Source organism: Hemicordylus capensis, chromosome 2 (assembly GCF_027244095.1).
Source record: "Hemicordylus capensis ecotype Gifberg chromosome 2, rHemCap1.1.pri, whole genome shotgun sequence".
NCBI lineage: Eukaryota > Metazoa > Chordata > Lepidosauria > Squamata > Cordylidae > Hemicordylus > Hemicordylus capensis.
In genome coordinates, this window is record NC_069658.1 from 395,189,868 (window position 1) to 395,217,454 (window position 27,587).

At 45.8% G+C, this 27,587-nt stretch overlaps 1 protein-coding gene across 3 annotated transcripts in view; it reads left to right on the plus strand.

Moving 5' to 3' along the window:
- Window positions 1-1,695: 1,695 nt before the first annotated feature.
- The window catches only part of FDXR (ferredoxin reductase), a 31,715-nt gene continuing 5,823 nt past the window's right edge, over window positions 1,696-27,587 (plus strand). The window contains exons 1-8 of one of the 3 annotated variants that reach the window (XM_053299088.1): window positions 1,696-1,871; window positions 9,265-9,362; window positions 16,068-16,163; window positions 17,652-17,774; window positions 20,004-20,117; window positions 22,862-22,963; window positions 26,109-26,216; window positions 26,832-26,916. In XM_053299088.1, coding sequence (XP_053155063.1) covers window positions 1,790-1,871; window positions 9,265-9,362; window positions 16,068-16,163; window positions 17,652-17,774; window positions 20,004-20,117; window positions 22,862-22,963; window positions 26,109-26,216; window positions 26,832-26,916 — 808 coding nt within the window. In that variant the 5' untranslated portion in view covers window positions 1,696-1,789. The remainder of the gene's footprint in view (window positions 1,872-9,264; window positions 9,363-16,067; window positions 16,164-17,651; window positions 17,775-20,003; window positions 20,118-22,861; window positions 22,964-26,108; window positions 26,217-26,831; window positions 26,917-27,587) is intronic. The other 2 variants (XM_053299087.1, XM_053299086.1) reach the window with 2 other exon arrangements.

Below are 27,587 nucleotides of genomic sequence, written 5' to 3' on the forward strand. Positions count from 1 at the left end.
ATATTAAATCTGATCCAAAAAATATTATGATTCAATTTTTCTTTTAAAACCCACATCAGTTGCACCAGCCCACTATATTCCTCTTCCAGACAACACAAAGCCACAATGGTTACATGATTTTAACTCAGAAGGTTACAGGTCCGTTTCTCCACTAAAGCTCCCCCCAGCTTTGCTGATCAGCTAGCATCTACAGAAACTGCTTGGTCTCTATCTATTATATATTTTTAAGAGTTTGTGTGAAATAAAGCCATACTTTCCAATGACCTACAGTTACCAAATTTTGCATATGCAACCTTGCCACTGAAATTAGCTGAAGGCACTACTTTTTACAGAGGAATGCTTGCTTAAAAATAAACATTTTTTTAAAAGGAAAATTCTGAATATCATATTCCCCAATTACCTACATATATTTTCTATGAACAACCCTAACACAGTAGTGTATTCACCACTTAAGTTAAATACACTACTTTTTATAGTGGAATGTGCTTGGGGAGAGGTTTAAATAATTTTTTAGTACTTTTTAGAAGTTCTGAACATAACCATCATATTTTAACTGTTATTGATCTCAACAAATTTTAAACACTCAATAATAAAATGAATAATTCCAAAACTACACCATGCCCAAGAGAAGTAGATTTTTCTCATATTCAAATTAACTATATGTGGGGATTATTCAATAAAATGAATAATGCTTGAAGTTGAAATCCTACATATTTCAAACTTTTTACTTCCCTTTTGCAAGCACACTGATATTGCACATAATGGTAAAGGTGAAGTGTGCCATCAAGTCGATTTTGACTCCTGGCACCCACAGAGCCCTGTGGATTTCTTTGGCAGACTACAGGAGGGGTTTACCATTGCCTCCTCCTCCACAGTACAAGATGATGCCTTTCAGCATCTTCCGGTATCACTGCTGCCTGATACAGTACCAGCAGTGGGGATTTGAACTGGCAATCGTCTGCTTGTTAGTCAAGCATTTCCCTGCTGCACCACTTTAGGTGATATTACACATACTGTAATATAATAAAAGTAATCAACACAAAATGACTTTGCCAGATCAATGACGGGCCTCGCCTACTGTTTAAAATGTTTCTACCCAGTCTTTCAATTTTAAAATTTCCAAAGGTGGCTTATAAGAGAGTTAACCATAATCATAATGAAAGTAATGCCATAAAATGAATTGAAACAGCTTAACACTTAAACACCAGCAATTAAAAACCAAAGCATCAACAGAACAATTAAAGATTCAAAAATTAAGCACACAAGGGGCTGATTGCTTCGCTTCTTGAAGGTTTATGCTAGCAATATAATCTGCAAACCATTTCTTATTATTGCTATTCTTTTTATAGCAAGCCCTCTCTAGGATGAAATACAAAACTAAGATCATGCTGTTGCCCATCTATCGCTGCTACGCGTTTCTTTATCACTACTTCTCTCGCAGTAAGTTCTCATAATACTGTATTAGACCAGTAGAGGACACACCATAGAGTTCGAGAGCACATTCAACTAAGAAGGATGAAGCACCTTCTGTCACGTGCTTCCTCCACGCTACCCCGACTTCCGAGTTGGGCAAGGCTATGCTAAATATCTGCGCGTTGTTCTCAGCGCGATTGGCGTTTGGGTGACCGAAAGGCGGGGTGGAAACAGAATTCTCCGACAAGTTGTGGGTGGGTGGGTCTATGCTAAGGACTAGCGCTTTGTGATTGGCTGTGTCGCGTTCCGGCGAAAACTGAGTAGAGTCAGTGGCGGGGTAGCAGCTGGGATTGGACGCTGTCACGCTGCTCTCAGGATGAGTCGCGGTGGGGGGATCGTTTGCTGGAAGGAGCGGGTCTCTGCGCTCCGCTTCTTGCTGCCTGATAGCTCCCCCACGGGTAAGGGTCCAGCTTAGAGGGCTCTCGAAGGTGGGGAGAGGCGTGCACTCGCTTGCTCTGGCAGCCAGGGTAGGGTAGGATCGGTTTGGGGATCTGGCACGGAGGGACCCTTGTGGGTGGGGGCTGCCGAAAGAGATTCATCCTGACCTGGTGGAAGAAGAAAGGCCCCCCCTCCCCATACTGGCGTCTTAGGTTGAGGTACGCTGGAGAAAGGCTTTAAAGTGGCTGCACTGGAGGGAGGGTGCTTGATCGTTTACAGAGTGATGGGATTTGTCGGGGAGGGGGCTCAGCGGCCGACGGGGGCAAAAGGGCGAAAGCAGGAAATGGGTGGTAAAGAAGGCCTGGAAAGGATCAGCCTGGCCCTGGAGTAATGAAGGAAGATGGACGTTTGAGGAGGGGAGCTCTTTCTAGAGGCATAATCGGAGATGGGCAAAAGCCAGCGCCATCCAGACAAGAAACTTGTTCCACAGTCCCGCAGTTGTTAAGACACTCGTGGTGACAAGGAAAGGCACTTTTCATGTGTTTGCCCCCCGCAGAGCTGGAGTGATGCAGTCTGTGAGGAAAGAAGCTTTAGGGATGTGGGGAATGTCTGTAGACTGATCATAGGAATCATGGAGGTAGACAACTTGGTGGTGTGAGGAGACTGAAGATACTATGGGGAGGAAGCAAAGAGGTGGATTGCTAAATGCATAGGCATGGGGTAGGGGTGTTGCTATGTTTTCAAAAGATCTGGGGCCTGGGCCCTCCACTCCCTTTTGATAATTAATCTTATTCCCTCCAAGAGTAATTATGTATGTTTTTGAAAGTCTCTAATGTTATAATACTGTATCTATGAAGGTGGAAGCAGCAGAGGGCTCGGTGAGCCTAGGAATGCTCTCCCAGGCTCTGTGCAGATGCCTCCACTGCTGCACTTCCTTTCTGGAAGAGGTCATGGAGGAGGAAGGTGGATGATGAGATTCAGGACTCTGAGCCATTCATTGGGGCCTTGACCCACGGGCCACTCCCTAATGACGCCCCGGACTGGGGGAGAAGTAGGGAGAGTTATGGAATAGAAAGATGGGTGATATATATATATAGCTGCTTAGAACCTAGGGAAAGTGGCAAGAGGTCTGGAATCTTGAAAAGCCTTTTAACACTTGCATTCTTCTTGCAGGTAAGTGGAATGATTTTAGTCATGTCCAATGAATGAACTCTGATGGTGTGTCAGCCCTGGGCTTTTCAGAGGACTGTGTGCCCATGTTATGCATATTTGACCCTGTAGGCCTATGCTGCTTCTTTGCCTTTCAGGCTATACAGGGGTGGTGGTGGTGGTGGTAGGGCACCAGTATGGGGCTGTATGGTTTGCACATAAGGCTTCATGTTCCCAGCATGGGAGAAAAGGCAGCAGTGCTTCCTCTCCCCTGACCCATTGCTCATGCTTTCTGTTTAGCATTTAGGGCTGAACTAGAGAGTGTGGGAAGCTGCCTTGATGATATGCCCTCAGATTGTGTTTGCACTTGTGCATTTTCGCCACTTGGTCCCCAAGTGATCTTCAGATAAATTCTCTGCATTCTTCTTATAATGTCTGTGCTACAGCCTGGAATCAGGTATAGTGTTGTCTCAGTTGTGCATAGGGGGGCCCAGACCGGTCCGGAGGCCATTTAAAAAGCCTCCGGACCGGTCCAGACCTGGGTGGTCCGGCACTGGGGTGGGAGGTACCTTTAAGAGCGGCGGGAGGGTTTACTTACCCCTCCTGCCACTTTTCCGCTCTGGCGCCCATAATTCTAAGAGTAATTGGGGCTGCAGGACACCTCTCTGCCGCCCCTTTCCTGACGTTGCTCTTCAAAACTCCCAGGTGTCCTTTGTGCATGCGCAATTACTCTTTTACTCTTAGAATTACGGGCACCAGAGCGGGAAAGCAGCGGGAGGGGTAAGTAAACCCTCCCGCCCCTCTTAAAGGTAACCCCCACCCCAGTGCCGGACCGCAGTTGGCGGTTCCATGCACACCCCTAGTTGTGCATAGTGCTTAGTCCTGTTGTCTCTTACCCTCTTGTGCTTGTTTAGATAGATGCAAATTGCTGCATGGCATGTTTAACTTGTGGGAGTAAGTGAAGCACAAGTACAGACATGCTCTTAAACCTGGGAAGAAGAACAGGGTGCTGTGTAACGATGTAATTGATGGAACTTGATGTTACATTAGATGTAATTGAGTAAGGACACTGAATGGCCATGGCAGTCCATTGGTTCCTCCTTCCAAATGCCCACAGGAATACACTGAATGTTTGAATGGCTGCTAGAATGCATTAAGTCATGGGTGATTGGTTGCTTTCATTATGGCCAGACCAAAAGCATTGCCCTTCTGAATGGCTGTTGCAACACATTGGTATTGGGTGAATCTTGCTAAATTGCCTGTAAACTTTGATGTCTCTCGTTTAACTCAGTAGAGCTTCCCAATGAGCTCTGTAATGCATTAAAAGAGCTGGAGAAAATACCTTATGAAACTTCAGGAATCCCACTGCCAGTTGCAAGTGCACACAGCCCTGCCGAATATGCTAGAGTGCTTAAACCCATCCACTTCCCTCTCTTCCCATAGAGGCTTTTCCACATTCTTCCTTCCATGTTTACGTACCTTCTTTCAGAAGATCTTATAGTAACTTGCTGAGGTGGGCTAGCATTGTTTTTCTCAAATATTACAGCCTCAGAATAAAACCATTCAACAGATTTTCCTTCTGAATGGCCACAAGTGTGTTAGTATACATTAAGGTTCTCCACATGAGTAATGTGGAGAGCCTAATGGGGTTCTGCGGGGAGAGTGGGGTTGACCCACTCTTCCCGCAGACGAGCAGACAGCTCACCCTGGGCAGCCAGATTGGCCGCCCACACAATTACTGGCTCCGTCATGGAGCTGGTTAGGGTGGCGGGGATCGGGGGCTACTCAGCCCCCAGAAGTGCCCAAATGTTCTGCATTCTGGGGCGCCCACTGATGCCAGGAGGCTTGTTGTAGCCTCCTAGTTGGGGGTCTCCTCGTTAGTCGCTGTGCTGTGAAGCCGCGCCGTGGTGAAGCCGCGCCGCGGTGGCACATGATCAGAACAGCAGGGTTAGCAGAGTGCTCACTCTGCTAACCTCGTTTAAGAGTGGGAGGAATTATGCGGGCTTGCCAGCGGGAGCTGCGTACTCCCGCTGGTTCAAACATGCGGTGGGAACCGGGCTGGACTCCCTTAGCCAGGTTTCCACCGTACGTGTGAATAGCCTCATTGTGACCCTGCAGACATAATAAAGCCATGCAGTATTAGGTACTGCATATAAACACCCAGGAACAATGTTTTGCTCAATAGTGTCTCTACGGTAACAGAGGGGAAAGGGTGGTAGCGGCAGCTATAATCTATGACAGTGATTCCCAACCTGGGTTCCTCCAGATGTTACTGAACTATAACTTTCAGCATCCCCAGCTACAATTTATTATGGCTGGGGATGCTGGGAGTTGTGGTTCAGCAACATCTGGAGGAACCAAAGTTGGGAACCACTGGTCTATGAACAGCCCAGAATCTTGATGGAAGAGTCCCTATGAGTGACTGATAATGGGATTCCTGATGTTTTCTATAGGAAATAGTATAGAACAGCAGCTTATTCGAGTGGATTTCTACAGAGTTTGGATGGACCATATATTTTTGTGTAGATGTGTAGTGCTATAAATACTCCACAGTCTTTGGGAGGCTCCCTCTGCCTGATTGTAGGGCTCTTGGTGCTTAATATTTATTTATTTATTTATTTATTTATTTATTTATTTATCAATCAATCACATTTATCTCCCGCTCTTCCTCCAAGGAGCCCAGAGCGGTGTACTACATACTTGAGTTTCTCTTTCACAACAACCCTGTGAAGTAGGTTAGGCTGAGAGAGAAGTGACTGGCCCAGAGTCACCCAGCTAGTATCATGGCTGAATGGGGATTTGAACTCAGGTCTCCCCGGTCCTAGTCCAGCACTGGTCTTCTCCAGATATTTCAATGCATTTCAGTAGCTAATCAGTCAGTAAGGTTTCAGAAGGGAAATGCTCTTGTATTCTGGCCATTTAAAAAACATTTGGGGATGTATCTGAAGATTGCATTGCAAAACTATTGTGTAAACAACCAAATCACTCTTTGTTTAATGTGTTCCATTGACCATTTGGAATGAATCAGTACATCGCCAGGGCCATTCTATATCATTGGTTTCAGTACCTTGTAGAGGAGAACTTCTTAAACAAGCACAACCCAAGGACAGTCTGTAGAAGGGTGTGGAAACAGATTTATCAGAAGATCAAGGATACGAATTAGATGTTTATAAAGTCCAAAGTGATTGGAGCTACAGATAAACCTTCATCAGGGAATCTATAAAGAACAGGTAAAACCTTTTAATGAGTTAAATTGATCTACAGCTTATAAAATTAAAAATATCCCACAAGTTGTTACAATTTTAATAAAAGTGCATTTATTTCTCACAGAAATATCAGCGGTAAAAATGAGCATAAAAACATTCCCCATCAAAGAGGTATTTAATCCCTTCTTTCCTGGCATGAACAGCAGTTTTTATTCCTCTTGTCCACTTCAGCTGTACTTTCCTATGTGCCTGTGTTTGTTCAAACGGGCGCTGAGGTTCATAAGGGGGTGAACTGTCAGAGCCTTTGCTGCTGTTCATGTGAAGGAAGAGGAGGGTCAAAGAGCCTTTTGCTTGTGTTTGGGTTGGGGGAAATGGCTGAGATGCATAATGATGGGGAAAGAGCTCCTTGGGGTCGGGAGCTGATTCAGGCTGCTGGAGCCTGGGCTGATCCCTTGGGCCTAGGGTTGCCAACTGTCCCTCATTACACGGGACGTCCCTCATTTCAGGGATGAAATGTTGGTCCCTATAGGAACAGCATTTGTCCCTCATTTTGGTGGCGGGGTGAGCAGCTTCTTATTTTGAGAGGTTTGGGGTTGAAAAGTGGTATAACTTGAATATGTTCTAAATCATATAAATGCTGGCATTATTAAATAGCATATAATTCAATTACATATACGTCAGTGATTCTCAGGCTCTTGATTACCACTGCATACACCTCCCGCACCCCCCCCCAGCCAGCACCCCCCCAAACTTGTGTCCCTCATTCTGGTAATAAACTGTTGGCAACCCTACCAGGGCCACTAGCTGACCATTCCTAACACAGAGAGGCTTTTTATCATGCAGTGTATAGTTAGTTTATCATGACAAGATGTTGTCACCTTTGGTTCAACCTGCTACCAATTAGGATTCGACAAATGTCTCGAGGCTGAAGGTTGTTTTGTTTTTTAAAGCTGTCTTGTTTTCACAGCATCACTAACATCTTCATGCCCAGAGGCTGAGAATGACTGATGAAGGATGGATTCCTTCAGGACTGCACTGCTCTTTCTCTGAGGCATCTATTATTGGCTGCTGTTGGAAATAGGATACTAGGCTAGCTGGGCCATCGATCTAACCAAGCCAAGCCGTTCTGATGCAAGTCACGTTGCGTTGCCCTGACTGGTGAAAATATCAGGGACAGTTCAGCAAAATGTTAGGCTTCAGCACTTAGTGCTATTCCTCAGCCTGCCGCTATCTTTGTACTTTGCAGTATAAAAATTCTCGATGACTGCCAAGGCCTTGTTGGAAGGAAAACACGATCTTGCCTGTAGGCCTTCACATCTCTGATTACCTCAAGCATGTTAACTGAGATTATCAATGATCTCTGGCCTCTGAATGTTATTGCTGTCACGAACGAAAGATTTCAGGCCAGTATTACTGTTAGGGTCAAAGTGCAGCAAATGGGAATGAGATTATGGATGCCATTATTGGCATAGATAGCCAGTTGTGAAGGACATGCGTACTTGATGCCTATAAAATGCTTCAGTGATATCTCCACAATGAAAAGCCATGCAGTGATATGCATTGATTTGGATGGATTCTCTCAACCCAAATATTAGTTGGCAATTCTTGTTCATAAAGTTAATGCTTACGCTAGGCTGACCGCCTCATCTAGTTGGTATGGCTTTAACAGATAAATAAAATTCATTGGCACCAGAATCAGATTTGTAGGAGCCAACCGTATTCAGGGATGGGAAACAACAGATTTACACATCTGCATCAGACCTTTGGTTGCTTTTGGTAGCCTGGGCCTTATTGCCAAGCATCAGATTGAACCTCAGATTGACCCCTGATCAGCTCAGTGATGCAAATCACAGTTTGCTCCATTGCTGTTAAAAACCTGTCTGTATGATTGGGCTGTGATTCTAGGTTCAAGAACTATTTGTTAGGTGCACTGTGATTATGATACTGAAAACAGATGCTTCAAATGTGCACTTGTGTACAAGATAAATTGTGGAGGGCTATGCATATCAAAGCTATGTAATTCTGGCCTGGTAAATGCATATGCATAGCTGCTCTCATTCTGTAAGATCAGGAAACGAAAGTGGTGCTCAGCAGGCCAGACAGTGGACCATGTGTCCCCCATTGTATAGGGGTTTTCTTCCCATCCCACTGTACTATCCCCTCCCCACCATTTCATTTTATTTTGTTGTTCTGGTAGACTGTTTTGACCACTAGTGGTCTGAAACTGGAGGACAAAGATGTGTGTATCTGTCACTTTATTGTTTAGCAGGCCAGCTGTGGCTTTCTGTAACTGGATTTGGCCTAAGGACCATCAGCTTTGGACCACTGATCTAGATCAGGGATTCTCAACGTTGGGTCCCCAGAAGTTATTGGACTTCAACTCCCATAACTCCCAGCCCCAGTGGGCTTTGGTTGGGGATTATGAGAGTTTAAGTCCAATAACATCTGGGGACCCAATGTTGAGAATCCCTTATCTAGATCATGGATTCTCATCCTTGGGTGTCCAGATATTACTGGACTTCAACTCCCAGAATCCTCAGCCCCAATGGCCTTTGGTTGGTGATTATGGGAGTTGAAGTCCAACAACATCTCAGGACCCAAGGTTGAGAACCCATGATCTGGCTGGGGATGATGGGAGTTGTAGTTCAAAAACAGCTGGAGGGCCAAGGTTCCCCACCCCTGATCTAAATGAACTGGAAGTGAGAATTCTATAAAGCATTGCTCTTAGCACTGCAGTAACCTCTTATGGCTACTAGAGGCATGATGAGGTGTCAATAGGTTTGTCTTGGTCAGTTAGAACTGTTCAGTTCTTGAAGGCTAGTGCCTGCTTGGGTATGTTGCTCAATGGCTCTCACTCAGTATGTGACGTTTTCTTTCCTTAATAAATCTTTATTTGTTTTTTGTATTCAACCAAATGTCTCTAGATAATCTCTTGGGCTAAACTTCTTTTCCACCAGCACATATTCTACTGTGTGAAGATTTTAATGTTTCTCCTCACACCCCTCAACAGAGAGATGGTATCACTTCTCTTATCTCTTTATTGCATTTCTGTTCTCAGGCATCAAGAGGCTTCTTTCCACAGCTGAGCTTGTACCTCGAATATGTATCGTAGGCAGTGGACCTGCTGGATTTTACACGGCCCAGCACCTCCTGAAGGTAACTGGGATATTTACAAATACAAAAATATGGATTCTGATCTGTTCTGTGACCTTTGGAGCCACTCAGGGGACTATGATTAGCCCTGAATTCATTTTGTATGTGTTTCAAAAGATCCCACATGGGGCTTTTATGTGGGGGGGAGTAGGGTGGCTGTCATTGGGTGGGACCCCTGAAGTTGTTCTCCCTGACTACAGAGATGATGTAAGTTGTGAATCTGTCAATCCACTGAGTTCTCACTGCTGATAGCAACTCACTGCTGATCTGTGTCAAGGAGAGCGGGTGCTGGTATGGATGGGGCTGTAGACCAGGAGAGCTGGTGCATGGGAGGAGAGGTGGTTTTGTGGTAGCAGGCACAAATTGTCCCTTTTGCTAAGAAGGCTCTGCCCTGGTGTGCATTTGAATGGGAGACATGTGAGCACTGTAAGATATTCCCCTTAGGGGATGGGGCTGCTCTGGGAAGAGCATCTGTGTGCTTGCCTGCAGAAGGTTCCAATTCCTCCCTGACATCTCCAGATAGGGCTGAGAGAGACTCCTTCCTGCGACCTTGGAGAAGCCGCTGCCAGTCTGTGTGGACAATACTTTATTTATTCTGAGTACTGAACTAGATGAGCCAATGGTCTGACTCTGTATAAAGCAGGTTCTTATGTTCCAGTGTTTGTTTGTTTATTTATCAAATTCATACCCCGCCCAAACTTACATCTCTGGGCGGCTAACAACAATTAAAACACACATAAAAGTTAGCAGTTCAACATATAACACATATAAAGTCAAAACAATACAATAATTTAAAAACCATAAAATTAAACTAACAGTATTTTTTAAATTAAAAGCCCGAGAAAGCTTGGGTAAAAAATGGGTTTTCAAATGTGTGTTGTTTTTTTTAAATAGCCAGAGATGGGGAGGATTGTAACTCAGCAGGGAGCGCATTCCACCATCTTGGGGCAGCAGCCGAGAAGGCCCATCTCTGTGTAGCCACCAAACGAGTTGGTGGTAACTGGAGACGGACCTCCTCAGATGACCTCAATGGGCGGTGGGGTTTGTTGCGAAGGCGGCGCTCTCTTAAATACCCAGGACCTAAGCCGTTTAGGGCTCTATAAGTTATAACTAGCACCTTGTATTTTGCCCGGAAACCTATCGGCAGCCAGTGTAACTCCATCAGCAAAGGAATAATGTGGTCTCTCTGAGATGACCCAGAGACCAACCTGGCTGCCGCATTCTGAACCAACTGAAGTTTCCGGACTATGTACAAAGGCAGCCCCACGTAGAGTGCATTGCAGAAGTCAAGTCTGGAGGTTACCAACAAATGTACCACTGTTTTGAGGTCATTGATCTCGAGAAACAGGTGCAGCTGGCGTATCAGTCAAAGCTGATAGAAAGCACCCCTGGCCACCGCCTCAACCTGAGAAACCAAGGAGAGGTGTGGATCCAGGAGTACTCCCAGACTGCGGACCTATTCCTTCGGGGGAAGTGTGACCCTATCCAGAACAGGTAGATCAAAATCATCTCTGGAGTTCTGACCCCACACAATAAGTACTTCCGTCTTATCTGGATTCAGCTTCAGTTTATTCTCCCTCATCCAGCCCATTACTGCTTCCAGGCAGGCATTTAGGGAGGATATACCATCTCCTGAAGAAGTTGACACGGAGAAGTAGATCTGGGTGTCATCGGCATACTGATAACACCCAGCTCCAAATCCCCTGATGATCGCGGTTTCATGTAGATGTTAAAAAGCATTGGAGAGAGTATGGAGCCTTGAGGGACACCATACTTAAGCTCAGATCTCGAAGAGCAACAATCTCCAATCGACACCATCTGGAACCTGTCTGAGAGGTAGGAGCAGAACCACTGTAAAACAGTGCCTCCCACCCCCAACCCCTTCAGACTCCCCAGAAGGATACTATGGTCGATAGTATCCAAAGCCGCTGAGAGGTCCAAAAGAACCAACAGAGTCACACTTCCTCTTTTAGTTCCCAATTGGAGATCATCCATCAGGCTGACCAAGGCAGTCTCCACCCCATAGCCTGCCCAAAAACCAGTTTGAAATGGGTCTAAATAATCAGTTTCCTCCAAGACCGTCTGGAGCTGAGTGGCCACCACCCTCTCAATTACTTGCCCAGCCACAGAAGGTTGGAGACAGGCCTATAATTGCTCAACTCTGAGGGATCTAACGCAGGCTTCTTTAGAAGAGGTCTAATGATTGTCTCCTTTAGACAAGGAGGCATCCTGCCCTCCCTCAGAGAAGCGTTTATGATTTCTACCAGGCCGCCTATAACAGCCTCCCTGCTAGATTGAACAAGCCATGTTGGACAAGGGTCAAGAGAGCAAGTGGTAGGCCTCACCGCTCCAAGCAGCTTGTCCACATCCTCAGGAGTCACAAACTGAAATTGATCTAGTCAAATCGCATAAGAGGAGTCGTTGGGCACCTCCAGTTCAGACATCAAATTAATTGTGAAGTCTCCATCTAGGTCAGCCCGAATCTGAAAGATTTTGTCTGCGAAAAATTCATTAAACACATCACAGCGGGTGACTGATGCTTCCAAATTCTGGTTCAAGGGACAGGGAGCAGATAGTTGCCCTCTCACAACCCTGAATGACTCCGCTGCCGCAGCCCTTCCCTTAAATAGCCCCCAGAGTCCTTCCTCTCACAAAGGACCCTGGGTAGGGCTGATGTGATCAATTAGTGCCTGCAGGTGGTAAACATTGGCACTTGAGTTTAATGACTGTAAATCTCAGAAGGAATTCTTTTGTCCTGAAATATATAAAACTATGGCCAGAGTGGGAATCAGGGAAGCAAGTCCAGGCACGGGGATGAGGAGGAAGGGGAGTGACTGATTTCCAGCTCCACTTCCAGCAGAGTACCTTGCATGCTGTGGACTGCTGCTTCTACCTTTTGGTTTTTTGGGGAGAGAACATGTGACTGCTGCTGGAAAAGGAAAACTTAAAAGTCCCTCTGTGTGTGCACATGCTCTGTGCATGGTGCTTTGGATCCCAGCCAATGTGACCAGGTTTTTCTTATTTGCATAGCTTGCTTCAAGCCCAAACTTTTCCATTAGTTGTATTTATATTTCATGTAGCATGGAGTGCATACATACTCATTGGATACTTCATAAATTTTGCATACATCATGTTGTGCAAATGTGCTTAGGTGCACATGTGTGATTATTTGTAGCTTTTTGACAACCAAAAAACCCCTTCAAAGCAGTTCTTGTAGCAAAAGTATGAGGAGACTATGAACCCCCTTGGGACAGGGAACATCCTAAAAGGAGAAACAACAGAGATACCAGCAGCAACCAGCATTGGGAGGGACACTTAAACTGGGAAGTAGTGTTCCCCTCTAACAGGGATTTCCAGATGCTATTGACCACATAGGAACATAGGCAGCTGCCATATACTGAGTCAGACCATTGGTCCAGCTCGGTATTGTCTTCACAGACTGGCAGAGGCTTCTCCAATGTTGCAGGCAGGAATCTCTCTCAGCCCTATCTTGATGCTGCCAGGGAGGGAACTTGAAACCTTCTGATGCTCTTCCCAGAGTGACACCATCCCCTGAGGGGAATATCTTACAGTGCTCACATGTAGTCTCCCATACAGATGCAACCAGGGTGGACCCTGCTTAGCTAAGAGGACAAGTCATGCTTGCTACCACAAGACCAGCTCTCCTCTCAGACCAGCTCTCCTGGCTGCAATGGCTTTTGCTTGGGGATTCTGGGAGTTGTAGTCAACAACATCTGGGAATCCCTGTTAGAGGGAACATTGCTGAGAAGAACAGGAAAAGTTGCTCTCTCCCTGCAAAATATGGCTATCACTGTAAAAGGTGCCTTTGAGGGAGGCAGGGAGTACTTGCAGAGCAATAAAACTGTCCAAATGTGCAAAATATTTTTGCCAAGTACAAAAATCAGCCATCTTTTCAAGCAAGAGAAAGAATGCGGCTCTGGTTGGTGTATTCTGGTCCTTGCTTCCTATGGCTCTGGCCTGCCTGGAAACCACAGTTTTTGAACTGGGAAGCATGTCATTCCAGAGGCATAGCTGCTGGCTGTGTATCCTCAGTGGGGAGAAAAAGACCCTCTGCATATGTTCATAGCCAGTGAACATTGGCATTAAAAAGGGATTTTGTCCAATGAAGTCAGCACATCTAAAACTCTTGGGCAGGAGTGAGAAGAATGTTCACCTTAGTTGTCTGGAATTCTTAGCATCTAAGGGCTTTTGATGGCGGCGGCGGTATCTTTGATTGCACTCGCTTGTTGTTGGACTTGAAAAGTCCAAGCAAGCTGTGCAGCCTCATACAGCTCCTCTTCAAGCAAGGCTGGCAAGAACAAAAGAGTGGGAAATCGAGTGCCCATGTCTGTGCATGGCTAGGTCAGATAGGTTAATTAGCACATCAGACGCTCTAGGAGAAGTGGAAATCTCTAGCAAGGTCAGTTTGCTGAAAGAGTGTGGAAGAGAATGTAATTGGGAATAAAATGGTCTGCTGCTCGCACTTACTGATGTGATGCTGTTAAGTTAGGATCACTCCCCACCCCCGATATCTTTGAGTGTCAGTAGTGGGAAATGAAATGACTGTCTCACTCCCACGCAGCACCCAAACTTCACTGGTGTGAAGGATAATCCTGAGCGACAGAACAAACCCCAAGGAAAGAAGTGGATGTTTTGGCTCTTCTACAGTTGTTCAAGGATATCGCTCAGGTCAGGTCAAGCCCTTGTTGTCCTACTCGCTTAGGTGAACCTGCCAGTCTGCGTGAGGCCACATCTTGCTTTCTCAGGGCTCTTTTGTTGGATTTGCCGGTTGGTAGATGTTGGTGGCTTTCATGAAGACTTGTAAAAGTACTCTTAAATTGTCAAAAGCAATTTATAGAAGGAACAGGTCACATTCCTGCAAGCTAAGGCCGCACCTCCACTAAACAGTAAAAAGCCAGGTTAGGTATCAAAACTTCCTCCTGAAGAACTGTGGGAACTGTCCTTCTGTGAGGATGCTGTTGCTTGTTAGCCATCCCCCTAGCCCTTTCACAGACCTTCTGTTCCCAGAGTGTTCTTGGTTGGGAGGAAGAAAATCCCAGCTCTTGGAACCTTTTGTGCATATTTTTATCTGAACTGAGGTCTTAACACAGCAATTAGTGGCTGCTTTATTGACCTGCATTCCACCTTTCAGGCCAGGCCTCGAAGCAACACGAAATGTAAAATAGTCTATAAAGAATACAATTAGCAGCAAAACAGAATAGTATGTGGGTGGGTGAGCCACATAAGAGGCTTCGTTACAACCGAACATACTAAAGTCCCTGGACAAATACAAAGATGAAAATTCCGCAAGCTTGTCACCAGGCAAGCCTCCCTGGGGAGAAAATTCCAAAGTTGGGGTACCACTGTTGAGAAAGCACTGCGATTGGGCACTGCTCTTTTCACTTCTGAAGGCAGGAGGCAGTTCATGTGGGAGAAGGCAGTCCTTGAGGTATGCTGGTCCCAAGCTCCTTGGCTCTCTTTGCTTAGAAGCTAGCAGTTGTGATCAGCCCTTGTGTACTAGTGAATATTAACACATGCCAAAGCTCACCCCTATATGGATTGTTCAGCAGAGTCACATGACCCTTAGAATTTATTGTAGCATCTTTGCTCTCTTAAAGCTTGCTAAATATGCAGCACTCCACATATGGAGAACATAGATAAACTTGTTATGGTAAAGCTGTATAATCCTTGACTTGGTTTTGCATCGTCTGCTCGTGTTGGAATTGGCCTGCCAGCTTGATGCTCCTGTGGTATTCCATAATTTTGCTACACAGGGCCAATTCAGACAACCAAACAGACTGTGATGAAACATATTCTGGCTTCTGAACCATATTTGAACTGCAGTTCCCAGATCTGGATGATTTGTGGAGCTGTGATTTAAACTAGGATGTTAGCATCACAGCTCTGTGCTGCAGCTAAGGCAGAGAAGGAAGACCATGTGGGTGTGACAGGCTTTGGTCACATTCATAACCCAACAAGCCATTATCACCTTAATCCAGTTCTGACACTTCTGTTGCTTCGGGATCAGCTGCCATGTCTTGGGTAGATGGCTATTCAAAAGGGATGGTCTCTGCCCCATGATATATTGTGGCAGCTGCGATGAGCATGAATCCAACATTGGACTGGTCAGAATCTCAATGGATTCAGGTTTAGAGGCCTCCACAGGCCTGGGCCATACCTTCTCTTTGTATTGAAACATGTGGGCTCTCCCATAGTTTTCCATTCCAACACTCTTTCAGTGAGGAGGCTAGTTCTGATGTAAATCCTGGATGTGGTAGGGCAACAAAATCCTCTGGGAAGTGTTAGTGAGCAGTATAGGAATTCAATGATTTTTCACATACATGGATGTTGGGTACTGCTTTGTCAGAGCTCCAGATTAAGTGGCTGAATTGATCCAGAACTGTATCAGTGCTGACTAAATCTTAATGCTTTGGCTGCTTTGTGGAGTTCTGATGCAGATGTGATTCGGGGAGGAGTAATGCAGAGCCACTCCTACTGAATGAATCCTTGGGCACTTTTGCATGGCTGGTGCTTGCAGAAATCAGTGAACAACTGGGCCCTCAAAATGAGAAGGAAAATAGGAGATGCATCAAACTGCCCTAATAACTACTGCTGCATGGCCTACTTTAACATCAGTATAATAACCTCAGCCAATGCGACTTCAGCTTTTGTGTTTTCCTCTGTTGCATTTTGGAATTTCTTTCCCAGCACCACAAACAGGCTCAGGTGGATATTTATGAGAAGCTGCCAGTTCCCTTTGGCCTGGTTCGTTTTGGAGTGGCTCCAGACCATCCAGAAGTCAAGGTTATTACTGGCTTTCTATTCTATCATGGGAGTAAATATGAGGTCCAGCATGTTGCAGGGAGAGCAGAAATTGGAAGTGGTTTGGGGTTTTTTGAATGGCAGTGTGGAGGCAGTTTGCTCTTTGAGAACTTGTCTCCTCAAACTTTTCCTTCAATCGGCCATCTTTCCTTCCATCTGACAGCTGAAACAGTGCCAGAGTTCATTTGGCTATCAGAAACCCAGGTTCAAATCTTTGTTCAGGTGAGAAATGCATTGGGTGACCTCGTCCAGGTTACCATCTTGCCTCACTTGCCTCACAGAATTGTGATAAGGCCCAAAAGCTGCTATGAGCTCCTTGAAGGAAGAGCAGATATAAATGAGTAGTTAGCAAGGGTAGAAGAAATCCAGTGCTGAATAGCAGCAGGCAGCATTACCATGAAGGGTGTGACATAATTCATCCACACACCCTTATGCCACTGGATATGTTTGGGGACCTCGGTAAATAGGTAGCATCGTTTCCCTTTTCCCTCATTAATCATCCTCCATATTGCCCAGGTCTCTCGCCTAGGAAGCAACAAAGCATAACAGTATTACTGCTTCCATCTAGCAGAGGGTCCTACACCACTGTCCCCTGCCACCCATTGCATGCTGTTTACCCCAAGAGGCCATGTGCCAAGGCAGGGCTGCACAACATCTGCAGAAGGGCCCTCCTGCAGATGTTTGCCTACAGCTTCCATAATCCCTGATTATTGGCCACTGTGGTTGGGGATGAAGAGAGTTGTAGTCCAGAAACAGCTGGAGGGTTGAAGTTGTGCAGCCCTGCACTAGGGGTACTAGTTAATTAGGACCGTGTCAGGGAAGGGAAGAGTTAATGCTTATGTCCTGATTTGGATTCTTCCTCCCCGCCCCGTCCCACATGTGCTATTTTTGTTTAAAAACAGCAGCAGCAAAAAAACCTCTCAAGGCACAGAAGACTTAAACTACACTGTTAAAGTAACGTGTAGCTTGAATATGTAGTTTGACTCTTAGTTACTCAGTTTTGGAGAGGTGACCTTGATGTTTGTCCAAGGTCAATGCTATTCTGCTGCCATAGATGCTGCCCCTAAATGAAAGGGTATGATACTTGACTGTTTTTCCTTGAAGTTAACGATGACATTGCAAAGCAATTGAAGTGCCCACCACTGGCAATAGAACATGTTGCCTCTCCCACACCCTATGATTACGGACTGGGGAAGGTGGGGGGATAGATTACTGTTTTTTAGTGGAGCTGACTGGCCTTGTGCCAAGCCATGGATAACAGTGTTGTTTTAAAATGAGATATTCTTGCCAGTTGTCAGATAAGAGTCTCAGAAGAGGCACCATGAATCGGAGAGCGAGACGCTGGCATAGATACTGCAAGGTCATGAAGGGCCTTCATCATCCTCAGACCTTCAATGGGCTCTTGACGGGGTGCTGTGGGAGTTGAGGAGAGACGTTTCAGATGGGATTTATTTTGACCTCTCCCAACAGAATGTGATCAACACATTTACGCAGACAGCACGCTCTGACCGCTGCTCCTATTATGGGAATGTGACTGTGGGGAAGGATGTAACTGTGGAAGAGCTTCAGAAAGCTTATCATGCTGTGGTTTTGGTGAGTTTACTTTTCTGTGACTTATTAGGGAAGAGAAAAAATGAGGATTGCATGGCAAAAATTCCAGATCAGACTGCACATTGCTGTTCTCACTCGGAGGACATGCAAAGTCAAGTTTGTTGAATCCTATGTACCTTAGCCTAGGAGTGGCAACATCACAATAGCCAAAACTGTGTTCCGACTTTGTCCACATTGTTCTCTGGTGATGGGGCCCAATTAAAATGCACAGACATCACCACTAGGTGTTGCTTGGCCTTTGAATCATTCTGGATGCTGGTGCTGGAAAGCCCCAAAGGTAATCACATGCAGACCTCTCTGAATCAGCAAATGGGTTGCTGAATGCACAGAAGTGCAAAGTCACAAATTGCAGTCAGGCAGACATGAGAATGGAATCTGCAACACAGGTCCCTATGCCCCATTATATGGACTGCTAAAAGTTATCTTCAGTCTCTTTTATATCCTAAAAGTAGCCTTTGAGGATACTTTTATGCAGCCTTCTTTCACGGAAGGTTCTGACAGTTGTTTGACCTCTTGGTCTATTTCCATGATTGGCAGTTTGGTCCTGTGGGACTGCAGGCGCTGTTCTGCCATACTGGCAATTATGGGAGCCATTATTTTGTAACTCCTTTCCAGTGGTGGTCATTTTGTTTTCTGCTGTGCTCTATTGTTCTGTTCTAGTGGTTGCTGTTTTCTTGTATCCTGAAACTCCACTATTGCACTACCTAGTGACCGAGCAAAAGCATTACAACTTCAGAGAAGTTGAGAAACCCAGCCCATAGTGTTCCCAGCCAGAGAAGAAACATATTTAAATATATATGGATCCTATAGATAGCCACTCCCAAATCCTGTAGAATGAGAGCCACTCATGTTAATTGTGCAAACTAACTTGAATGTTTCTTTGTTCCATAATACTTTAATGAATCCAGGAAAAGAATTGCACATGTAGCATTGAAATAGGGGCTTGAGAAATGAAGCAAAATTCAAATCGGGTTTACGAGTGGGGATATCACATGCAGTGATCTCTTTCATCTTGGTTTTGCTATGTAAAAATAATCCTGTTCTAGCTATGGCACCCATCCTCAAGTAGTTTATATTGTAAATGATTTAAAATTATTTTAAACCACTCCTTCCTCCACAAGCTATGATTAACCAGGAAGGAAAGCCCATTTCACTGCCAGCTTTTCCCTTTTCTATTAAAGGCAGGCTGAAGAATCAACTCTGAAAACTTGTGTTTCTTTGTTGCATTTGTATTGATTAGTAGGGTCATGCTTCCACTATTACATTGCATTCACTCTGAATGGTGAGGTGGGGTGGCCTGTACTGCCAGACAGAGCATTAGCCAGAAGGAAGGAGAGAAGGAAGGAGAAACCTATCCCTGAGGCAATTGACTTTCGCTCCCTGTCGTTCCACACTGCACAGTTCTCCTTGTGCAACCACATTGTTAGGCTGGAGGGCCCCCGCCTGCTGTGCCATAGTGGCTCCATCTTCTGTGCCCTTGTGGCAAGTAACTGGAGCCCAACTACCACTCTCTGTGCTCCCTGCAGAGGAGTTGCTGCCCTCCACCAATGAGGAGAGTACTCTTGCTTCCTTTCACAGCCTCTTATTGCCTTTGTAGCTTCTGGAAGGTGACGTGCCAGGTGCCCCTCCCCATTTCAGTGTTTGGCTCTACCATCCTAATTATTGGTTCATCACTAGAAAACCTAGAGAAATTTCACTTTTTATTCATTTATTTTTATTTATTTATTTACATTTTCTATCCTGCTCTTCCTCTAAGGAGCCCAGAGCAGTGTACTACATACTTCAGTGTACTACATACTTAAGTTTCTCCTCACAACAACCCTGTGAAGTAGGTTAGGCTGAGAGAGAAGTGACTGGCCCAGAGTCACCCAGCAAGTCTCATGGCTGGATACATTCTTTTCTCCATTGACGGAGCAATGCCTTTCAAGGAGTACATGTGAAAAGTTTTATGATGGGAAACAAAATCCATGTGAGTTTTTCCCAAAAAGAGATCTGGAAGCAGCCTCTTAGACTGCCCATTTTTGCTCTTACAAAAGCCTTGCGGATTTTAGACTCCGAAGAAGCACTTCTCAGCATGTATCCTCCCGCACATCTCTCACTGCAGAAGGAAAATGTTGTCAGTAGAATTGGCCATGCACATGTGAGTGAGAGACATGTACCTTGGCAAATGAGTATGTATATCTCTCTCCCACCCCCACCCCCTCTCTACAGAGCTATGGAGCAGAGGACAATCGGACGCTTGGAATTCCTGGGGAGAGCCTTGCCGGAGTTTACACAGCCCGAGCGTTCGTGGGTTGGTACAACGGCCTGCCTGAGAACAGAGACGTAAGGATGAAGGTTCTCTCCCCGCCTCCCAGTTTTCCACATGTTCAGACACAGCCATCCAGCTTCAGATTAGTGGATGGCTGAAAGGCCTGCAATTGGAAAAGATTAACCGACGTCAAGATAAATCCTCAGATTTATAAATGTGAACAATTTGCACATCCATAAGAGAGGATTAGCTGGCTTCCTCTCTTGGAAGTGCCATAAGGAAAGCGAGAAGGGAGCCTCCTGCCTTTGGGATGGAGAAAGGCAAGGCCACTTCAGATGCTTTACCTACACAGGTGTAGTGCTGCCGCCATTTAGAAAATCAGCACAGCAGCTTCCAAACAAGCATACACAGCAAAATAAGCACTTGCATGATTTTTACACATGATGGATACATGGCTTTTCCTTTCCCCTTTGGTAGGTAATAATGTTCAATAATAATGGTGGTGGTGATGATGATGATATAATTTAAATAAAATGTATGCAGCATGTTCAAAATAGCACTGATTCCAAATTTGCTGTACGTATATCAACAGTTAATTTTGGGGGAGCTGGGGGTAGGAAGATGACATTTTCAAAAGATTTAGGGGGTTGGGGGACAGCTCATGTGACTTGCTTTCACAGAAAACACCATGCCTTGGAGGGAGTGGGAGCTGTGGAGGTAGCAGCACTTGAAGGGCTACTCTTCTTCCTGGTCACCATTCCACCCAGAATTCCGTGATTCATGTGGGGGTGGGGGGAATGCTGGGGAAAGAAACCATGAACAGCAGGAGCCAGCCACCCGGAAGAGTTGCCCTTCCAATGCTGTTGCCACTGATATCCCCACCCCACCCCACCCGCCCGAGGCATGCCATTTCCCATGGAAGCATGTAAATTAAGCCACCCCCACCACTCTTAAAATGTTTCTCCCTCCAAGCAAATGGATGAAAACTCCCCCCACCCATGTGTCCTACCTCCAGAAGGGACGGTGCTTTTGGATCATTGGGAGTTCAAAGTGCTTCGCATTCATAATTGCAGAAATGTTTACAGCAGTGGTTGTGTTGTGGTAGCAAGCATGACTTGTCCCCTTAGCTAAGCAGGGTCCACCCTGGTTGCATATGAATGGGAGACTAGAAGTGTGAGCACTGTAAGATATTCCCCTCAGGGGATGGAGCCACTCTGGGAAGAGCACCAGAAAGTTCCAAGTTCCCTCCCTGGCTTCTCCAAGATAGGGCTGAGAAAGATTCCTGCCTGCAACCTTGGAGGAGCCGCTGCCAGTCTGTGTAGACAATACTGAGCTAGATGGACCAATGGTCTGACTCAATATAGGGCAGCTTCCTATGTACCTATGTAAGGTAGACCAGTCTTGTTATATATTATGTGGGTGGCTAAGGCTTGGAGATGGTGATTTGCTGAAGACCGTCCTGGGAGGCAGCGGTTCATTTGATTGATTGATTGATTGATTGATTGTATCAAACTTGTATGGTCTCTGGGCGGTAAGGTAAGAATTGAAGTGACCCTCATCTGGCTGGTCTGGAAGGCAAGTGTTGCCGGGAGAACTGGGAAGTTCTGGAAGTGATTGTGAGGGGCAGCAGAATGTCACTGCCACGGCCTGAGCCACATGCTGGCATGTAGCATGCAGGGAATGGCTCCTGCTGGGCTTGCCAGCCACATTATTTGGGCCACTGAAAATGTATGAGGTGGTGGAAATGTTTGTTAGGGCTAAATACAATGTAGCTACTTGCCTGACCATGGTGAAGGGACTATGTTATCTATGGCAGGGCGGAGGTTTTGGGGTGGAAGTTAATGTTTTTTGTTGGAGTTGAGGGTGGGTGGCAGGACGGAAGGCTGGACACTCCTGCTCTTCTTCCCACTCACCTTGAAAAGGCGCGCACACCCATGATACAGCTGGCCTTCAACTCCAAGAGGGACTCACTCGGTCTGTGTGTGTGTGTCTCTCTCTCAGACTATTGCAGGGTCTGAAGGAAAGAGCATCATGGCCCCAATATTTCCTCCTGCCTCCAAACATATCTACTATAGGAAGGACTACACTACTTTCTCTGACCACACTGCTATAAATGGCTTTGGGGAGGGGAGAGATGTTTTCCACAGCATGAACAATATTTATATTGATAAAGCTGTGGGTGGGCCACAAGGCTGTCTGCAGTGGGACATGTAGGGATTGTGTGTTGTGTTAAGAAGAGGATGTGGCCCTCTCCTGAGGGATGTTTCACATGAGAGAACTTCTACATGGAAGTCGCTGCTTCATGAGGTTTATACACTATAATGTGCATATTTCAGGGTGTGTGGCAAAATGTACATGTTGACATTTCTCACATGTTGATGGTTGTTCGTATACTTCCCCCATATAGACATGGCTTGTGCGCATGTAAGAGAAGAGTCTTGTCTGAAGTGACCCTGAATGTCGCCATGAGGAATGACTTTTCCATTGCCTCTTAGTAAAAGATCTCCTAGTTTCAGGAATGCTTTCCCAGCTGTTCTGGCTGACATTGTCAAGTTCTGTTTTTGACCCTCAGCGGATGTTGCCAGTAAAGAGGGGAAATCCTGCCATCTTGGGATGTCTTATGAGAGGCAGTATAAAAATTGAACAATGAAATAAATAAATGAAATGGAGAAGAGGACCTGCCAATTCACCATGTTGGCGGGTCCTGAAGCTGTGGGAAAACAGCAGCAGGCTGCTTTGCTGAAAAGCGTGGGAACCACTGCAGTAAACTGGGAGATGGCTGAAGGGGTTGTTGTGAAGAATCTCTCTCCTTTTGCAGTTGAAACCAGACCTGAGCAGCGAGACGGCTGTGGTCCTGGGACATGGGAATGTGGCTCTGGACGTTGCACGGATTCTCTTATCGCCTCTTGAAGTTCTTAGGGTGAGTCACGAAGAACGACAAGAGTGTTTTAAAGTGCAGGGCTGCACGGTAGGAAGGGTTTATGTAAAAACTACCAGAAATCCCTCTCAGCTTAATGAAGGGCTCTCACATGGAGGTAGAGTTGGACAGAATCCCTAATTAAAAGCCGCTCCATGACTGCAGCCAGCTTGTTGGATTCCCTCCTCGCAGATAAGAGCTGTCCTTCTGCTTAGCTCTGTGGGGAGGTTGTAATCCTGCATATGCCACTGAAGGGGCTTGGGGAGGGAGGGGGCAATTGAGGGATCAGATTGGATCAGAATTGTGTGTGTGCAAGATGGGGGACTGCACTACAGAGGAGGCAAGAAAAGCAATGCCAGCAAATCCATCCTCACATCTTCTTAAGGTGCCTGCTACTTGTGAAACAGCCTCCTTAAATCCACCACTGCTCGGACTGACCAAATGGATCACATTTGCTTTGTATTCTGTTGCTTTTAAAATGTGTGATATATTTAGTTTCTTGCCTCACTGCCTGCCAGCAGCCCACTAACTTGGAGAAGGTAACTCTCCCCTCTTCCTCAGCTACTCTCTCTTCAGCTTTAGGAGGGCAAAGCAGTCTGTGTTTATGACACTATTTTTCCACTCACCTGCTTTCAGTTGGATAGTCAGGAATCCTGTCAGCAGCAGTGAACATGCTCCAGAGATTAGCAGTGTGAACTTGCAGGGTTCCTCCCTTTTACGAAGGGGAGAGCCAACTAAAAGGAGACCCACTGGAAAACAAATCAGACATTGAGTATGCTCATCATTGAAGCTTTGTGGAAGGAGCAGGTAGAGAGCTTTGTTTTTCAAAGTTAGACATACCTTGAGATTGTGTGGGAAAACGGGAGCAATGACACTGCTGCATTCTTTTTTTAAAAAACTGTATTCCATACCTAAATTAATCACAAGGGGGCAGTATAACTTATTCTTTCTTGTGGAGTGGTTTTAATTCCCTTCCCTCACCATTGTCAGCATTCAGTCTTTCTTGCTATCTCTCCGGACTAAATCCAGCTGTAAGGCACTGGCTAAACTGGAATTTATTCTGCCTTTGGCGAGAAGCCCCCAACCAACAAACTCCTTTACATCTGGAAAATCATGAAACAGTGGTGAACGACAATGAAGCTTGCTAGGCTTCTCGGACTAACTGCCTGACAGTGTTGGCAAAACAGACCAACTATCTTTGGCTAACATGAATTGGGAGTTCCAGAGATGTTCCCGGTTGGGACATGTTTCTCCCCACCCCTGCCCTGTGGTCAAATTGTGCTTCTACTTGTTTGCTCACCTTTCATCACGCTTCTGCCTACCTGCCCTCAAAGCAGATTTCTAGTTAAACCTGAACAAGGCACCCTGGAGTGATTGACAAGGTCCCCTCTGTAAACAGTGCAGATATTATACTGCTCCTTCGAACAGAATAGTAAGTTAGTTATATGGATAGTATGTGTCTGCTCGGTTAGTCTAGCTAATTCTAACTGTAATATTTTACAGTCTAATATTTTTCAGAGTATTTTAATACTTGGGACGATAGAGACCAAGGAGAGCAGGCCGGGGGTGGGTTGTGTGGGGAGGGGAGGGAAAGGCTCAAGGGCCTGTCAGGGGGAAAGAAAGTCATGCAATGCTCAGACTCACAAACCTGGAAGGCTCCCCTCATATTCTGAAGGCCATTTCATACGTTACACTGTATAAAGAGCTCCGTCCTATATACAAGCGATACATGGTTAGCATCATTTCTGAATGATGCATGGGTGTGCACCATTGCATGCTTTTCTTGCAAAATAATACCCGGCCATCAGTCTGCGAAAGACCAGGCCCTTGCTCGGATTATTCTACAAACAAAAGCCACGGTGTACATATGAGCATGTTGTTCATAAGTGGCACTATGCATTCTGTGGTGGTCATTGTGCTTTGTTTGTTTTTAAACTTTGGATTTGGTTCCCAAGTGCAAGCTTGGGTTGTGTCCCAGACTTAAGGCAGACCTCCCCACACTATCAACTGTATAATATAGCACTAAATGGGGAACAAACCAAGAAGTAGTGCTGCAGAAGCAAGGTATGGTTGGCCAAAAGGCTGCACACGATCCTTCTGAACATGTTCAGTGAATACAGCATGTATGTATTACAAGTAGGAGCCTGCAAGAAATTGTGGGTGTATATCCCTGGTGTGCATGTGTGACCTGAGCCTGTGGCTGAGCATAGTGAAGAAACAAACAAAAATTCTCAACAAGGGTAGGAGTCTCCTGTTCGAACTTGGGGCTTACTTCATATGCAGATTTTATCTTTTCTGTTTTCTGCTGTGTGTGGGGGGGGAGGGGGGCACTTCTGCTCATTCCTAGCGCCTTTTCATCCTGCCTTAAAAGTTTCAAGAGTGAATGGCTGATGAGGGCTCAGTTTATTGTTTTCATCAATATTTGCTGAGGAGGTAGGTACAGAAAGGGATCATGGAATAAGTAATATCTAATGGTAAATCGTGTTAGTTTATTGTGTGTTTGTGTGAGTGCATACGTATAGTGATCAATAATAACAAATTAGATGCACAATGTCTTCACTTATAACTTAATGTTGTTTGTGGGGAGGTTACCCCCCCCAGCAAGATCTTAAATGTGTCAAACCCCTTCCCCCTCAGCAACACATAGTTGGGAAATGGCTGGTGAGAAAACTAAAGAGTGGTAGACCCATTTTCCCCCCCCCCCAGAAGCAGAAGGGTTTGTGATGGTCTTAAGGGAATATTTTTCAAGCTGAGAATTTTCCTGCTCTTCTTGTTCAAGCTCTCCTTCTGGTGCTCTTTCCCCTGAGTACCATTAGCTCTGCCCACCTGGTTGTCTGTTAAGTGCCCTCTGAGTCTACAAACATTCTGTTCCATTGAGTCACAGTGGGGCAGTTGCAGGGGGTTTGGTCCCATCAGATTTTTTTCCCTTTGGATTTTTGTGTGAAACCAGTGTACCTCCCTCCTGTTCACAGGAGTTCTGATTGTACAGGATAATAACATTGCCAGCTTTTTCTGAAAAAAAGATAGTGTAAAGTACTTTATGTCAAAGAAGGTAGGGCTGTTCATGTAAGCAGGTGGCTGATCATGTTGGGAGTTGCTCCCATTGACTTTCCTAATTCCCAGGCTGAGAGTTCTTCCCTTTGCCTAGAAAACTGATATCACTGAAGACTCGCTGACCGCCTTGGCTCGCAGCAAAGTGAAGCGGGTGTGCCTTATAGGGAGAAGAGGTCCCCTACAGGTGGCTTTCACCATAAAGGTAAACAAAAAACAAAAAAAACCCCACAAACCCTAGCTGTAAATATTCTCCCTAAATCACTTCAGGTTGGTGTTAGCTGCTGAAGTCATTGGAGACAGAGGGGGGCTTGTGATTTTTTGGGGAGGCTGTTTCTGTGCTGTATCAAAAACAGTTTGGGCAACACTTTTGTCTGTCATGAAGGCACATCCATGTGGCAGTTTTGAAGGGTTGGGGGAGAGATATTGCTTTGCTGTGGCCATTCACTCGTGACTTCACCCCTGCCCACTGCAATCAGTACAGAGCATGTAGCGGAGATTATGAGGTCAACCTTCATAGTAGAAATCCTGCAGTGAATCTGTGGGAAAGAAGTACAGTTGCTGAAAAGTGCTTCCTTTCCTAGTTTGCTTTCTTCACACCTAGTTTAGCATGTAAGTGTCAGCCCGAGAGCACAGGGAGTCTGATATCTGGATGCCCCGCCGTGCTCTCATTTTATTCTCACAAAAAGCTTGTGGGTTTTTCATGACCAAACCCAACGCTCTGCACCACAATGGCTCTCAAAACCGCAGCTTCCCTGCATGACACACACTTCTGCAGTCCACATGTACTGAAGTATATCTCCCTCTCTGAAAACCTCAGGAGCTGCGAGAGATGATCAGCCTACCTGGTGCTAGGCCTCTCCTAGATCCTGCAGACTTCAGAGGCCTTGGAGATGCTGTCAAAGGTGAGGATCAGATGTGGGTACCAAGGAAGAGTGTGAGGGGCAGAGATCCTCAGTAGTTGTATTTCCCAAGGCCCTTTCCTAGGTGGGTTTGGTATGGTACAACCTGTGTCAGCTGATGATATGGCTGGCGGCAGAGACAGTTACACAATCTTGGATGCTCTGCTTCTTATGTGGCAATACATCCTAAGCACAAAGCATGCAGTAACATCACGCTCATGTTGCAAGGCGGGGGGGGGGGATGCAGTGTCAGTTTGATTGTTCCAGCATCTTCCTCGATCTTGCCTCACTCTTTTGTGTATCTGTATGGGCCTGTGAGAGCCTGGGAAGTGCTCTCCAGTTAGATGGCAGAGAGGGTTGTGTTTTGCAAACCATTAATGGAGTATGCTGATCCAGGCCAATTGAAAGGGGATACTGGGAGAACTGGAGCCAATCCCCTCAGCATATTCCACAGCGGTTGCCCTGATGCTTGCAGCCGTGTCCAGATTTTAGTGCAGATGTACTTGAATGGAAGCAGTGTTGCTGGGAAGCTGAGCGTGTCTCCTCCTTTGCCTTTCTTTCCCGTGGAGCAGCTCTTCCTATCCTAAAGCGGAGCAGTGTGTGCTGCGTGCTGTCGGGCTGAACTGCAGTGCTCCCAAGGGCAATGAGCTGCAACAGCAGCTGTCTAACCTTGA